The sequence below is a fragment of the Coturnix japonica genome, chromosome W, assembly GCF_054131305.1.
Source record: "Coturnix japonica strain WE chromosome W, WE-NBRP24, whole genome shotgun sequence".
Classification (NCBI taxonomy): Eukaryota; Metazoa; Chordata; class Aves; order Galliformes; family Phasianidae; genus Coturnix; species Coturnix japonica.
The window spans coordinates 19,953,639-19,970,831 of record NC_140701.1 but is presented as its reverse complement, the minus strand read 5'-3'; the positions used below and the strand labels follow the sequence as shown (position 1 = coordinate 19,970,831).

At 46.9% G+C, this 17,193-nt stretch overlaps 1 protein-coding gene across 1 annotated transcript in view; it reads right to left on the bottom strand.

The window, feature by feature from the left end:
• Positions 1-319: 319 nt before the first annotated feature.
• Positions 320-17,193, bottom strand: part of LOC146754577 (uncharacterized) — a 60,343-nt gene continuing 43,469 nt past the window's right edge. Inside the window, exons 3-6 of the mRNA XM_085527801.1 lie at positions 1,386-1,442; positions 1,231-1,350; positions 795-1,117; positions 320-415 (exon numbers count right to left, since the gene is read on the bottom strand). Coding sequence (XP_085383927.1) covers positions 320-415; positions 795-1,117; positions 1,231-1,350; positions 1,386-1,442 — 596 coding nt within the window. The remainder of the gene's footprint in view (positions 416-794; positions 1,118-1,230; positions 1,351-1,385; positions 1,443-17,193) is intronic.

The window sequence follows — 17,193 nt, the reverse complement described above, 5'->3', positions numbered from 1 at the left end:
CTCCCAACAATTTCTGTATGTCCCATAGTTACTCTATATGTGGCTGAATATCAAGGCCATCAGGTTGCACCATTCAGGACCAAACTTATACCCCAGGTATTCAACTCCTGGGCCTCTCTGTACTTTGTGCTCCGAAACAGTGAACCCAGCAGCAGTAAGCGTGGTGATTACCTGTGTTTCAAGTGTCTGTAACCATAACTCGGTAGGGGCTGCAAGCAAAAGGTTATCCATGTAATGCAGGATCATATATTGAGGGAAATCTCACCTGATTGATTCTAACACTCCGCCTACTGCTAACTAACAGATCATGGTGGATACGTCATTCCTTGCGGGAGGACGCACCACTGAAATCTCTTAGCGGGACTTTAATAATTGAGTGTCGATACCATGAAGGCAAACGTCTCCCAATCTTCTTCTGCGAGGGGAATGGAGAAAAAGCAGTCTTTAAGATCTATGACCACCAGTGGCCATTCTTTGGATATAGCTGATAACACTGGCCCTCATTGCTGTACTGCTCTGAAAGGTACTAATTGGGCACAGCAAGCGAAAGGCACCAGAGCGTTTTTTGATGACAAAGATCAGAGTGTGCCATTGACTGAGGGAGGGAACTATATGTCCAAATGGAAGCTCTTGTGAGACTAACTGTTAGAGTGCATCAAGTTTATCATGAGGAAGTGGCCACTGATCTACCCAAACGGGGCATGCGTCCTGTTTCCACCGCAATGGGATTGCATGTGTGGTAGACAATTGGTAGACAGTGGTCTATATTATAAATTTGTAATATGTGCACCCACGCTGTTTATGAAATCCTGTCCTAGTTGACTCCCTGGTATTTTGGTAATAAGCGGAACAAGCAAAGCCAGTTTTTCCAGCGAGCCGTCTCTGTTAACTATGACAGTTTCCACCTCAGCCAGGGACCTTTTAGAGGTGGTCACTCCCACCCCTCTAATCACCTGAGAGGGGCCCACTGGCCAAGCTTCAGGCCAGTCCTTATGTAACATCCCATCCGCTCCCGAATCAATAAGCGCTGTAATCGGAACGGAGTAACAACCTGAGAAGTCAGGCGGCAAGTCAAGGTAGGACATGAAAGCCCTGACTAAGGGGCGATCTTGACCGTCTAGTGTTAACACCATGGTATGTGTGTTATGAACTTCAAGGGTGAAGCTGGCATAACCAGTGGGTTGAGTATAGGTGTTGTTGATGGCCCTTTCTGTGGAATGTGGGAGGGGCCTCGGGCCTGTGCCCCCCCCCCATCCCCCCCGTTTCCCTGTTGCTGGACTCTGTGGTTTCTGCACGGCCAAGCGGTATGTCCTCCCTTACCACACAGCTGACAAGCAATTTTTTCTCTCACTGCTGACATGCAATTTTTTCTCTCTCTCCCCCACTTGTAGCTTTACACTGAGCCTTAATTTGACCATACTGGCCACACTGATAACAAGGGCCTTTGGAAGGCTCTATGGCTCGCAGTGGTACAGAAGCTGCAGCCATCACATTAGTGATAGCATCTGCAAGCCCCTCGTTGGTTAAGGTTGCGGACTTCTGCTTATCCAGAAGCAATATTATTAAAGTTATTATATTATTAAGGTTATTATTCATCACTTCACAGAACGCCTCTACGGCCACCGAAAAGCCTTTTTCTTCCACCTCTTCTCTTATTTTTAACCAATCTGTGATCTAACCACACAAGCATCCTCTGGTCCCCATCGCAGCCTTACGACCATTCACCACATTCACTGGGGGGGGGCTGTCTCGCTCCAATTTAGGAGTGAGGCATAGGTTCTTTTGATATGTTATGCCCAGCGTGAGATTAAGAAGAAGAGCATTCAAATGTTGATCCGACCAGTTTATTAGAAATGATAGACAATTGAGGGGATGGGGAAGGGAGAGCGACGAATATCAAAATTAGGGTGATGGGAAGGGAAAGTAGGCGATAGAAAAAGGTAGAAAAGAGCAAGAATTACGTTAAAGCGGGTAATAGTCACCTCCTGGATGCAGCAGTGTCCCGTAGCACGTTGTTAATGTTGGTCTGGGGCAAAACAAGCGTAGGGGAGAGCAGCAGCAGTGTAGCAGGCCGCAAACAGCAGATCGGTGAAACGCAGAGAAAGTGGTCAACGTAGCGAGGTCTCAAGAAGCAGAGTCTCGGGCAGCGAGGTCTCACGAAGCAGAGTCTCGAGCAGCAATCTCAGAAGAGACAGTAGGCAGCAGTAGGACAACGGTGGAGGAATCTGAGGTCAGATACCTAGAAAACCTAAAAGGTTCTTCAGCATGCAGGCATCTTCTTCAGCATGCAGGCGTTCATGCAGAGAGGCATTTGATGACAGAAAACCTCCTTGTTTCCGTAGTGAGGCATCTGGTGTCAGAAAACCTCCATTCGGGGTTTGTACGTGCCCTTTTTATCCTTCTTCTTCCCAGCTTTCGTGACATTTCTGGAAGGCTTGGGTCAGAGTCATGTGAATTCCTCGGAGATGGCCATCTTCCTTGAGATAGGCCCACACAAAAAGACCACTTTAGGGCCATTAATCATCTTATCTCCCTTTGCATCTTATCTCCCTTTCATAGCTCCCGGACTTGTCCATCTCTTGAACAAAGGGATTTCTCGAACCTTGGTTCCTGTGTGTCTCAGACAAAGGGAACCCTGGAACCTTGGCCAGGACTTGCCTGAACTTGTCCATTTCAGCAAACTTTGAGACAGTAATGTAAAAAGCATGGTCTCTTACAGGGGCAGAAGAACCACCCCTTTCTGGCCTTACGAGCTCCACCCCTTTCTCTTCCCCCTTTCCCCTCCAACAGGAGAGGTAGAGTTACACAATAATGGGTATAATAATGAGTATATATAATAATATATAATAAATATATAATAAATAATGTACAATAATGGGTATAATGACTGCCAAGGATATGGGGCGGGGATTCAAGCTCATGCAGTGGAATGTTGCTGGCAGATAAAGGTGCTGTTGGTTGAAGCTAGTCACCTTGCCTTTTGTCTTTTGTTAGTTGTGCGAGTGTGATACAGTGTGCACCGTCTACCCCAGTATAGCACCCACACAGGGGGATAAAACACAACATTCTTGCCTCACAAGGGGCACCACTGGTGGCATATGGTTCTTCAAGCCTGTGTGCTAACCCTTGCATGTCTGAACAACCGCTTGGTCGGGGCCAATAACTGCGGGCATACACCAATCTGGTGTATTTGCAAAATACAGTATTACACAAAATCAAAAATACAAACACGAATAAAAGATAAAGAACCATCACAGGGAATCTTGTGAGGAAGATGTGCACTTTATGGAACCTGGAATAGTGCATATTGCAACACCCTGCTGAGAGCGTGCTTGATCTCCCTGTTCCTCAAGCTTTAGATAATAGGGTTCAGTGCTGGAGGAACCACTAAGTACAGAAGTGCAACTGTCAGATCCAGGAGTGGGGAGGAAAGTGAAGGGAGCTTCAGGTAGGCAAAAAAGGCAGTGATGAGAAAGAGGGAGACCACGGCCAGGTGAGGAAGGCACGTGGAGAAGGCTTTGTGCCGTCCCTGCTCAGAGGGCATCCTCAGCACGGCAATGAAGATCTGCACATAGGACACCACTTTGAAAACAAAGCACCAAAACATTAAGCTGATACTAAAAATTTGGGAGATGCAGGCTGTGCTGTGCACAAGAGCTGCTCCTGGGCACAGCTGTCTCTCTGCAGCTTTGCCCACATGTATGAGCTCCCTGTATCCCAGGAGCCCAGCCCAGATCAGCACACTCGAGGATTTGAGTTTCTCTTCCTCACTGCTTCCCCTGGAGATTTCCCTGGGGCTCCATGGCTGAAAGCTCTTGATAGACAGCAGGCTCATCTCTGCTGAATGCATTTGGATGACATATTATTTATTCATCAGTGGACAGACTGATTCCAGAGGCATGGCTTTGAGTTGCGGAATCAAACTCTATAACCCAGAGTTAGGTTATAAAGTAGGAATATGTTTATCAGGCACCTGGTGTAAGGGGATCATTCTTATCTTGCATACCTGCAAGCAGAAGTGTTATATATTTGAAAGCCAAACAGATACATATCCAACAAATTTCCTGGAACTCATCTTCATATTCATTATTTTCCTGAAACTCATTTACATTCTGCCTGAGTGCACCAGGGGACGGACACATGTGTGGGACATTTGGGTCAGGGGTACTCGGTGCGTGTGTCTGTTCTGTGTGCTCTGAGCTGTGGATGTCCAGAATGTAGGGGGCTAGCCTAGCTGGTTTGCCATTCAATCAACGCAGGTCTTTAGCATCGTGGCAACATTTGGTGACCCCAATTTGATACAACTGAGTGCACACTCGTGGTGAGAGAAGGCTGCTCATTATGGCTTCATTGAAGCGAGTGGTGAGTATGCTTACAGGGACAGGGCAGAATGTGGACTATCCAGTCCATGAAAAGGAACTGAAGCCGCTAATACACTGGATGATGAAGAAGCGGTTTGGCTCAACCCCTGGGGAATGCATTAGAAAAAGTAATTTAGAGAAGGCGGGAGGATAACTATTCCAGAACTATTCTTGCACTGGTAGTAAAGAAGCAGCAAATCTGCTTCCAGCCTTTGGGTCATTACAATGTCTTTTTTCCTGGGCGGAGGAATCACAGCAGCTATGGAAAGCAGTGTATGACTGCTTGTCTAATAAGGTTTGTCCCAAGTCTGAGTCTGACAACCTTGCCACTCCCTCAGACGCGGCACTGGACAAGGGGAATCAGATGGAGCCTGTGGCTGGTGAAATACCAAATACCGATGCCAAAGCGACTTTAGATCAGGAACCATCAACAGGGGTGGGAGGGGAGGAGTCAAGGAAGTCGGACGAGAACAGTTCAAGAAGGGCTGTGGTGGTTGCTGTAACTTCAGCCTTAATGGATCCTAAGTCCCCTGTGGCACAAATTTTGATGAAACTGTCCAGCATTACGTCAAGGAGATCTGTGATCTGTTCAAGGCTTCCCCATATTCTAGCCTGAATAGAAGGATACATCTGCTTTTCATTTACTGCTATTGTTATAGGCTTAGCTAGGATAGCAGTGACTCGCTGACGCTTTGCATTGTCATTGTGTTTGCAGAATCAGACCAGATTGGACGGCCAGGGAGTCATATACTCCAGACAAATATGTTTCAGTTCAAGACTAGATTTCTTAAATCCTGAAATACAATCTTCCATGAACTCCAGGGTAAGACCTCTACATTGCCTATCCTTGATTCTTTCACTTCTGCTCAACCATGTGGCATCTCCTTTCTGGAAAGAGTTGGCCACTCTGACTTCCCACCGGGAGAATGGCGTGATATGCCTGGCCTTATCATCTGTAGGGGACCCTTTCTCACTCTGCTCATTTGGGGTTTCCCTCCTTGGGTATTTCTTGAAGCCAGGGAACTACAGCGCAAGACTTAATATCTCAGTTTTTACCTTCAATGTGTCGGTAAACAACACCTGACATGCCAGGACCCTTGGCGAGCCCTCATTTGCACCTACTCAGTGGCTGTGCCGTGCAACATGCCAGGGGCATTTTGAGTGCTGGTGGATGAGGAGGATGAGGAAGAGGAGGAACTTCAGAGGGTGCTGCTCCACCCTCCATTGGCCACTAACCAAGGTCACCGGGATTGCAGTAATGACTGAGGTTCTTAACACGCTCAAAAGGAATAGAACCTCAGACGGGGAAAAGAACACTACTACCACCCTGCAGTGAGTGAAGGATGCTTTGCAGAGGCTCTTAGAAAAGAAAGGGTACATCAGTCGCGACTTGTGGGGCAGCAAGCTGGGTATCTCTGACTTCTGGAATTGGTTGTGGTTTGGTGGTGTTCATGGCACTGTGCTCATGTGTCTGGAAATTGGCTCTGTGATCTTATGCTTTACACTAACTGTTATCTGGCTCATCCAAGGCCTCATCAGGAGGCAGGTGATGGCCACACAGTACGTGCTGCTTGCAATCCAAGAGTCATAAGTGCCATAGTTGAAGCTGTGACGTGATTGATGCGTTTTGTCACAGAGTTCTCTCTAGAGCTCACTCCGTGACAGTGGAAATAAACCCGGGGAGAGAAGGGACAAAGTACATCCCTGCTCTAACAGCGTGGTACTGCACAGAGGCACGGCCCGGCCACGTGCGCTCCAAGAGAGTGGATGGTGAGGGAGATTGCGAATAGGAATTTCCCCCTAGGGAGGGAAAAAATGAAAAAAAAACAACGATCTGAGAACAAGCGGCATTTTAATGAACCCTGTGACACTAAACAGCAAAGAGAGAGTTTCAACAAGGAGAAAAAAAAGGCGAAATCTCACCGATAGGCTGTGGGAGGTGGGAAGTTCCAACCACGCTGTCTCCTGCAGGGAACCGGCTTAGACCCCAACCCCTTCCTGACCTTCCCTCCAGTGCCACTTCCCTCCCCCCATGCCCATTTAAGGTAGTCCACAGAAAAAGAAAAGAAAGAAAAAAGTTGTCCCCTTAACTCCCATTATCCCACATGACATTCTGATGTGGAATAGCAATACCAACCAAATTACAAAACCACAACAGCGAGCTTTCCCGGCCTTGCTCACTAACCAGCCGAAGCCTGCCTTGTCATATGGATGTGATCCCTCCAGGCAGAAGCTCTGCTGTACGTACCCTCAGGGTCAGGAGGAGAGGCCTGTCAAGTCCAAGCCTTACCCGGCCGTGCTGCAGCCTGCTGGCCAGGCCATCCTTGTTGGGCCCCTTGGAGTCCATTTTGAGCTCCCACAGCGCACACGGGAGCCCTGCCTTTGGAAGCAACCTCTTCAGCCCTGCCGAATGTCTGTCATTGGTCGCAGCCAACACAAGTTCCAAAGGAGACGGTCCTGTTTAACTATAGATCCTTTTATGACTTAGTTATGCATTTAGCCGAACAAGGGAAGCCAGTTGATGTTATCCTTGAAGATTTCAGAAGAGCTTCTGAGACTATTTCTCACAGTACTCTTCTGTACAGAATGTACTGCATATGGCTAAACACAAACATAACGTGGTAGGTGAACAGCTGGTCAATAGGTCAGGCCCAAAGGATTGTAGTAATTGGGTTCCATCAGGCTGGTAGATGGTTGTTGTATTAGGCGAAATCGGACCCTCGGGATGTAACGTGATAGGCCCTCCCCTGCTGGGTCATGCATATGTAAAAAAGATAAAGATGAAACTGGATACCTATATAAGGGACCCTCACATTCCAATAAACGCCATTTTACCACTGACCATATTGGTGTAACAAACAGCTGTGACTTGGTCGGGGCCGTCGATACACATTCACAAAGGGACTTGACTTTCCAGGTTACCAGATCGAGGTAACAAATGGTGCCCCGTGTGAGGAAAGTCCTGGAGGTGAGTGTGCGACGGCTAAAACCGCGCTGACGGACGCGGTATCCACGGTTCGAGCCCGTGGAAGCACTCTCGGTGGGGTGCAAAGGGGAATGCAGCGCTGCGCCTATCCTACGGCCGATAGTTCGTAGAAGACCAGGAAGACTTTAGGTCTCTGGGTAAATGGATTCCGTTATTAGAGTAGTATTGCAACTTTGTAAAACCTACTATGGTAGGAAAGGTACGCCTTCTAAGAAGGACATTGCGGCCGTCATTAGTTGTCTTGAAAAGGAGAGGGAGCTTTCCTCTCCTCGGGAGATTTTGGATCACAATAAGTGGGACTCTTTAACTTTTTCGCTCTGTGAGCGCGCAATGAATGAGCAGAAAGATGCTGAGATCAAAACGTGGGGGTTGGTGCTTGGGGCGCTGAAAGCGGCTTGGAAAGAAGGGAAGACTGATGCTCGGCTTGGGGCTGCTTTGGGAATTGGGTCGGGAGGCTTTTTCTCTTGCAGATGTGAGGATTTGAAAGACAAAGACAAGGTGGCGCGAGCCATCCCGACCGCACCCATCACTCCGGCTGAACAACAAGCAGACGGCCCTGTCCAGCGGCATTCCACACATTCCACATCCTTATCTCTTGACCCGCAGAAGCCTTCCTATGAGGCCCCATATCGGTATCCAAAGCAACCGGTGTCTTCTGCACTCCTTCGCCCATCCTTGAGGGTGGGGAAGGGGAGTGAGCAGGGGCGGGAGGATGGGTCCTTTCCTCGAGATGGGATGGGTTGTGGGTGTGGCTCTGCCCCGGGGGGCGGGGTGGATAGGCGTAACCAAGATGGAAGCCAATCCGCATCAGCGGAGGCGGAGGCGTTCCTAGTCATCATAACCTTTCCCCAAGAGGGTGGGCTGCTGGTCCGGCTCTACCTGGGGGGAGGGAGAGGGGAGAACAAGAGCGACCAAGTCTCGGATTGGTCAAAGATAAGGGAGGCATTCCTTTTTATCGTTAATTGGGGGTCCAGTCAGGGGGCCCCGGGCACAAGTGGAGTCTCTGAAGCTGAAACAAGACCAGCTGATGAGAGAGCCACGGGCAGTCGGAGTCGGTTAAACTGCTGTTAACAACTTTGAGAAGTCTTTTTCATCTATGTTTTTGTTTGTTGTGGTTGTGGATTGTGATTGATATCAGTCCTTGGATGTGTTAAAACTACATAATTTGGTTATGGCTTGAAGATTGGTGGTTTAAGTAACTTGTAACGTATCTTGGAATTTGGAAAGTTTTGTGTGTGCACCTCTTGGGGAAGTGAGAAAGTAATTTTTTGACGTTTGTGCTTCTCCAAGAAGTTTATTGCTTTTGAAAAACCTAGAAGTGTTTGTATATGAAAGTATAAATGCAAATGGTATATGGAACTGTTAATGTTATAGGGATGTGTAAACATGAATGCTATATGGAAGTGGAATTATTAATGTTACATGGAAGTGTAATTGAGGGTACGAGTAGTGGAATTGTGAAAAACAAAAAACAGCAAAAAGGTTACAGAAGAACAGTGAGTTAAAATATTGAATGTGATCTGCTCTAGCCAGAGAAGTTTAAGTGCCAGCAAGAGAATGCAAACCCCCGCGCTGCCCCTCCTCACTGCCTACCCCCCCACCATCCTCCTCCGCTTGTGAAAGTAAACAAATCGTTACTTCTTAATGGGGTCAAAAGCAAAACATTAGAAGTATCTCTTGCTAGTCGGAGCAAGAATGTCTTCATTTTCTCCCAATAATATACACATTTAGGGAACTAGGGTAGGGTACTTGGACAAATTTATTTATGGAGCTTGGAAATTGTATGGAGGGGGAATTGTGGTGGTGGAGTTGGATGGAACGGTGGCAGCTTTACTAGAGCAGGACCTGAAGATCCCAGGATGAGTTTTGCCCCCAGTGGGCTGAACGCAGTGTGCACACAGCGGTGTTAAGATCTTTGTTTTCTGACAGTTACAGGTGCATCTCACTCTATACTGCATCAAGAATTATTACCCATAGATGATTTTTGTATCTATAGTAGGAGTAGGTCAACAAGAAAAAGCTTACCAATTAAAAGAAAAAGGGGGGGGGGGAGCTAAGGGTGAAGCAAGTAACAATAGAAATAAGTAACTATAGCTGTAAATAACTTTTCTGAGTAGTTTGTATTGTAGAGAGATCTAATATAGTGGTTTGTTATGTTTTATGAGCAGGTGTTCCACCTGGGCTCTGTATCATGCACTGGCCATGCATATATGGAGTACGTGTGAAAAAACCCTGCACAGGAGAGAGTCTGTGATGGGTGAGAAAGACAAAGTGCACTTTGAAGCAGGGGACGCCCTGCAGGCACTGCCTATCGCATCCACCACTATTGTGTTCCTTCTCTCTCCTTTTGGTGGTTTGCCACCTCATAGTTATCGATAAGTAATAATACATTAGCTTAGAAATTTCCATTTATAGAATTGTCTAAAATGAATGCTGGAATGAGTGTGTATACGTCTACTCAAAAAATTATGACCTTACATGTAACCTTATGTTTAGTGCATTATCAGTCAAGGTTTTGATTGAGTGATGATGATTATGTTAACATTTAAGTCCCCTGCAGCTCAGCGACACTGGGCCACTGCCATCATGGTCCTTGGTGTGCTGCGACACATCAAGACAGACAATGGCTCGCGCTTCATCTCGTGATCTACTCAAGAATGGCTCGAGCATTGGGGAATATCTCACTCAACAGGAATCCCTGGGAATTCCCAGGGGCAAGCAATTGTGGAAAGGGCCAACCTCTCCTGAAGGACAAGATACGTGTCCTTGGGGAGGGGGAAGGTCACAGAGGTATGATCCCGGTAGCCCAGCAGGCGGAAGTATTGGCACAGCACATTATGCAATCAATCATTTTGAACGAAGAGGTTATGGCACAGTAAAGGATAGAGAATCCAGAAAAATTTTATGGGTCCCGTCGAGAAAAATAAAACCTGATGCAGTGATCACCCAAAAGGGCGGTCTGGGAGAAACGGAAAACTAATCGAAAGCTGAGTACTTTTCTTTCAGGCATGCTGTTTTACAGAATAGAGCTGCAATAGTTTTCCTGCTGCTGGTTCAAGAGGCACAGGTGCAAGGACTTTGAATGAGAGAATGGAGTTCCAGCAGATATACGAGAAGCTTTGAGCAGAAGGATGAACTGTATAATATAACCAAAGATGCCTTGGGCATACTGTTTAGAACACCGCTAACATTGTTAGACATTGCACCACTTATCTCTGCATGCTTTTTAACCTGTATGCCTCACTTTATAGTTAATATGTGACAAAGTTTAAATTATATAAGTACTAACACTTTTATATGTTAGGATTAGGATCGGCGCTTGCGTTGTAACGGGGCATGGTTTTGTTAAGCATGGGGAGAGGGAAATGTTGTATTAGGCGAAATCGGACCCTCGGGATGTAACGTGATAGGCCCTCCCCTGCTGGGTCATGCATATGTAAAAAAGATAAAGATGAAACTGGATACCTATATAAGGGACCCTCACAATCCAATAAACGCCATTTTACCGCTGACCATATTGGTGTAACAAACAGCTGTGACTTGGTCGGGGCCGTCGATACACATTCACAAAGGGACTTGACTTTCCAGGTTACCAGATCGAGGTAACAGATGGTCACTATCAGGGGTCCCCAGGGCTCCATTATAGGGCCACTTCTCTTTCATGTTTTTGTGGATGACTTGCATGCAGGACTAGAAGATGTTCTGAGCAAGTTTGCTGATGTGACCAGATGAGGAGGTGCTGTTGCCTCCACTGAGGGTGGAGAGAACTTGCAGTGAGATGTTGACAAGTCAGAGAACTGGGTACCAGTTGGTACAAAGCACCAAGTGCATAAAGCATAACAAGAAAAAGTGCCTGCTTGTGCACCTGGCTAGGGGCAACCCTGGACATACACACTGGCTGGATATGGGACACATGAGAGATGTCTGACTGAAAAGAATTGGAGGTCCTGGTCAGAATCAAATTGAACATGATTCAGCAGTGTGCCCAGGCAGCCAGGAAAGCCAACAGTCCCCTGGAGCGCATCAAGCAATTTATTGCCATCTGGGTGAGGGAATGGATTGTCCCTGTGTGCACTGCACTGCTGCAGCATCACCTGGAGCAGTGGGTGCACTTCTGGGCAATGCAGAAAATAAAGGACATCAAATTATGGGAGGGTGTGCACAGGAGGGCACTGGAACTGAGAGATCTGAAGTTCAGAGTTTCATTGGGATTGACTGCTTGTTCAGACTGGGCCCTTCTCACATCCTACATCCTGTGATGAGACACAGGGCACACACGGGACATGAACTTGACAGCATCCTTGCACCACATGCAGAGCCTGGGATCTTCTGTCCCCATGTCTTTCATTAAACATCATACAGACTTCCGACTCACTGCTCCAGGAAGGATCCTTAGTCAAAATGAGGTCCTCCCTGCTAAGGTTCGGGGAATCAGGGCTTTCTGCTTCATAAGACAAAGGAGGGGTTTCTCAGCATCAGAGCCACCATGAAGAGTGAGCAAAGCCTCAAAATGGTGGTAAGGTAACACTTTGCTATAGAAAGGGAAAGGGGAACTTCACAGAAACCAAGACAAAGGGTAACTGTAGATAGTTTACATTTAAAAGGGCAGGGAAAAGGGGAATTACAGACACTTTGTCAAAAGAAAACCAGAGAAGAGGGCAATAAAGATAAGAAGAAACTGTCCGGAGACCTCTGACAAGAAGAAGGATTAGATACCCCCGGGCAAGATGATGCTGACATGGGAGAACGATAGCAGCAGATAACACCAAGAAGAAAACAGAAGAAGAATTTCACCCCAAAACAACGGCAAGGGTCGCAGGGAATGGGGTCAGGGGGAATGAGGGAATGGGGTTGTGAGGAATGGGGCCGTAGGGAATGTAATGAATATGTAATCAAACTGAGGAGGAGACTATTGATTATGTATTAGCTTGACCTATATATGTAACACACTTTTCTCCTTACAGTGTGCAAGTTTGGTGGAGCTATCCCCCTTGCACCCGGGGCTGCGCAATGCTGCAGCAATACCTGCTTTATAACCCCTCTTTGGATTATAGAGTTTGATTCCGCAAGTCAACCATTCCAGTACCTTTGCCTGACTGGAGTCATGGCTTCCAATTATCTTCTCTAACAAGTCCCTTGGGAAGCTTGCCTGTTAATGTTCCTCAGTGGGCCCATTAATGCTCCAAGAAACTTTACTGTTACTTCTGACTTTGTCTTGTTAAGTACTTTGTGCAAACATCTCACTGCACTGGAGGCTGATGAACTCAGCATCAAATGCGCCCCGGGGCCCATTATAACCTAAAGAGTCTCCAGTGCCTTGTGCCTTCCTGTTCTCTTCTTCAGGTTTTCAGAACTTGTTCAGCAAAATGGAGAGAGCTTAAAGAGCAAGAATCCAAAATGCATTTATTGTCTATTTATTTATAGTTGGGTTTATACAAGAAGTTAAAGAAGCACTTTGCAACTGATGTCAATCCAAGATGTCCCAATGAGTTCTATTCTGTTTCTGTGTGGTCAAAGTTCCTCCTCAACCTCCCCACCCCTCTTCTACTCACATTGGCCCCATGGGACTTGCATCACTTTTCCTCACATCACTCTTCTCCTCTGCCGTCACCCACTCAGTGTTAAACCTCCTTTGTACCAACTCCCACTGGCTTTCCACAGAGAACCAGCTGCACACAGAAAAAGAAAGAATTCTCTTTTTTTATGGCCAACAAACAGAAGGAAAGTTGATGCAATTGAATGAACAGTAAAACACAGTGATCAACTGCATGCTATATCCAAGCTGCTTCTATTGATGTTTATCTTTCATAGGGAATATTTGCACAGGAAATGAGTTAGAAACAGATAGGATGGGATAGATAGAATCACGGTGAAGGATCTAACAACAGACTTTGGGGAATGGAGCAAATTTCAGTAATCTCCCTGGGATAGATCAGCCAGCGAGTTGGGAGGTATCAACTTAAAATTGAACAGGACTTGTATTTCACACATTGAGACAGGCTAACACATTCTTATTGATTTCTATCTTTATCTTCAACTCTTTTTTCACTTTTACTGACATTAATGAACATCTTACAGAATTCATGATTTTTTTAAAGCATGAAAAAAAAAAGAGAAAAAAAAAATGAAAGAGAAAAAGAAGGAGAAGGCAAAGGAAAAGGAAAAAGAAAAGGAAAAGGAAAAGGAAAAGGAAAAGGAAGAGGAAAGAAAAAGAGGAAGAAATCCACATACAAAAAGAAAAAGAAAGAGAAAAATAAAAAATAAAAAATAAAAAATAAAAAATAAAAAAGGATAGATAGAATCACGGTGAAGGAGCTGACAACACAGTCCATCAGACTTTGGCGAGATGGAGCAAATTTGAGTCATCCCTCTAAAAGTCAGAAATCAGACAGATAATTGGGAGGTATCTGACTGAACAAAGAGCAAGGGATGGGGAAATCTGGCAGGCTGTGGCATGAGCGTGTGTCTAAATTGCCTGCTGAAAACATGACCTTAGCCACGGCCATTTATTTAGGAGAGCAGGAGACACCTGGAGGATGAGGGACATCAAATAGGCAGCAGGGAAGAGCAGCGGTGACGCCAGGATTTAGTCACAGGGCATTGGCACTAGCACCAGTGTCTGTGTCCCTGAACTGTATGGCATTCATGTCCAGCAAACACAGTTCTGAAAAACATCGTAGTTTCAGAAAAAGAATTAAAAAAGAAAAAAAAAAAAAAAAAAAGACATCAAATCACCTCACAGATTCATATTTACAACTTAAAATGGGACAAGACTCATGAGAATTTCTCATGTTGAGAAGGGTAAACACATTTTCATTGATTTCGCTCATTGTCTTCAATTTTTTCTGTCAATTTTATTGACATTAATGAACATCTTTTAAGCTTACGGACTCAAATAAAAAAAATATATATATATATAAATAAATAAATAAAAGAGATAAATTTGCGTCTTGTACTTGGCCTGATGCCCCTTTGACCTTCACAGTTCCCGCCAGACCTTCATTGCCGGACAGTATGAGATCCAGCAGAGCACCTCTCCTATTTTGTTCCTCCATGGCTTGGTTAAGAATCTGCCATCTGTGCTCTCCACAGATCTGCTGGATGGCACATGCCCTGCTGTGCTGTCCCTGACTCCCAAAGGGGACTCAGGTTTGACAACATGAGACTCGCATCTGTCTGCAGAGGGCACCTTCCACTTGCTCTCCATGATCAAGAAGCCAGGAACAGACACTATGGGAATCCTCTCTTTACCATTTCCATTAGCTCTGACCTGGCTGCTCTTCCATCCCCAGGCAGAGCTAAGTGCACTCTCACAGAGGGCAGTCACCCTTCCTTGAATCCTCGCCCATCCATCCTAAAGACTCTGTATCCCCCTTGAGCTACAGTGAAGTTGTGGAAGCCATTTAACTGTGTCCCTGTGGTCCTAACAGGAGTGCAGGTCTGCAGCTCATCTATGGTATCAGTGTGCAGAAGGTGGCACACAGACATTAGACCCATCATGGGTCTTGGAGTTGACTTAGCAGCACAGACGCACTTATGGCATGGCTTTCCCGAAGGCCCTGTGCTGCTCTTGTAGCTGCATGTGAATTCACCAGACAGCCGGTGCTATCCCTTCTCTGGCCCTCAGCTGATGCCCAGGAAGGAGGTGTCTATCTCAGGGATTTCCCACACGGTTTACAAACACTGGCACACATCAGGAGCAGCCCAGGCACCATGGGCATTGCCCAGTGTCTGTGTGTGAGCAGCTGCCTCCCAGATGAAGGACCAAGGACTCAGAGCAGGAGCTCACATGCAGGCAACTCCTTGTGCACTTCTGAACTGAACCAGAGGAATCCCAGCTCCTGTGGTTCTGTGGGGAGCTGTATCCCATTTCAGCTCCAGGATTTCTGACAAGGGATGAGACTCCTGCACTGCCTCAGCTGGATCACTGTCCTGCACAGAGAAAGTCCAAACCACCCCGTCCTTGTCTGGGTGCCCTTTGTGATTCATCAAACGAACTCTGGTAGTACTCGCTATATGTCTCCAATCAGTCACTGACCACTGGACATGTGGTGGTTAATTGAGCGGATTTCAATGCAGAGACATGATGCTGTTGTCTTTCATGAGCTGTTGGCCATGAGGACCCAGGGACATGTCAGGAGAGATGACTTAGAAGGATATAAATGACATCATCTGCTGCTTGCTTGTCCGGGCTTCTGGGACTCAGGGAGCTCATAAAACTGGGCAGAGCTGCACAGAGACAGCTGTGCTGAGGAGCAGCTCTTGTGCACAGCACAACCTGCAGGTGACAGAAAGAGAGGAGAGAAATTGGAGTGAGCTTACAAGATATGTACTGTGTGAGCGCACTGCGAGCTCTCTGAAGGAGCATTGCTCACAGACCACGACACGCTAAGTCTCATGCAGTAGGCAATGCAGCTGCTTTTAATTGATAGTTAACTAAATCTGGGACATTCCGTAGCAGATTGGCTACAGATAATGCATGTTCTTTACAGTGGAAAAAAGACTTCTGCTCCAGCTGAGGGCTTCTGTGCTGCAGCATAAGAGTTAAGGGGGGAGCTGCATGTCCCAGCACAGCTGCAGGCTGTGCAGCCGGGGCTGCAGGCGGGTGCCCAGGGCTGTCCTGCAGAGTAGGGTCCCTGCTGTGCCCCTGGGGCTGTGTGCCGGGTATGGGACTCTGCCGCCTGCCAGGCTCAGCACTCAGCCTGCCCGGTGAGCTGCCCAGGGCGCTCCAGGGAGATGTGGGGGGGGAAGGAGCCCCCCAGCAGGGCTTGTGCTGCCACAGCTGCTGCCTGGGGCAGGGGAATCGCAGCTCCACTGCACAACAGTATGTTATGGAAGGCCCTTGGCAAGAGCTGAGCCATGGCAGGGAGTTTCCATTTCCTGTTCTGAGGCAAAGAGAATTAGAGTCAGAAATCTAAAAGGGGAAATAAGAGTTCTGAGAATTTTTTGTCAATCAATTGCTTGTTTTGTGAACACTCACACATGATGTGCTTTCATTCTCCCCTTTCTCGAAGGATGGAACCAATTGTAATTATCATCATTTTCTGTAAGCATGAATAATTCACTTATCATACGAACAGGCAGCATTTTCTATCTGAAACTGAATGCCACAGAAGCTGGGGTAGGGGGCTCTAAGAGCACTTGGGGTAAAGTTATAAGACATGAAACAGATGAAAATATCCACGGAGAAGAGATAAGAAAAGAAGAGGAAGGTCAGATCACCATGAGCTGCTTCTGCTTAAGGAATGCTGAACAACATGAAATTAAATGCAAGTAATGGTGCTAAATGTACACTGTTGTAGGAGAATGAAAACATTTCATATTATAGCAGGAGGAGTGTCTCTGAGAATGGTATGGATTTGTCATTACCTTCTGCACTCTGAGCAGGACTCCAAGCCCAACAACAGCAGATGCCCAACAGCAGCTCCATCAGCGAGTTCCTCATGTTGCCGCTGGGAGACAGAAGGCAGCTGCAGCTCCTGCACTTCTGGCTATTCCTGGGCATCTACCTGGCTGCCCTCCTAGGCAATGGCCTCATCAGCACAGCAGCAGCATGCGACCGCCGCCTGCACACCCCCATGTACTTCTTCCTCCTCAACCTGGCCCTCCTCGACCTGGGCTGCATCTCCACCACTCTCCCCAAAGCCATGGCCAACTCCCTCTGGGACACCAGGGCCATCTCCTACGCAGGATGTGCTTCACAGCTCTTTTTCCTTCTCTTCTTCATGTCAGCAGAGTATTCCCTTCTCACCATCATGTCCTATGACCGCTACGTTGCCATCTGCAAGCCCCTGGACCTTGATGGACAGCAGAGCTTGTGCCACCATGGCAGCAGCTGCCTGGGGC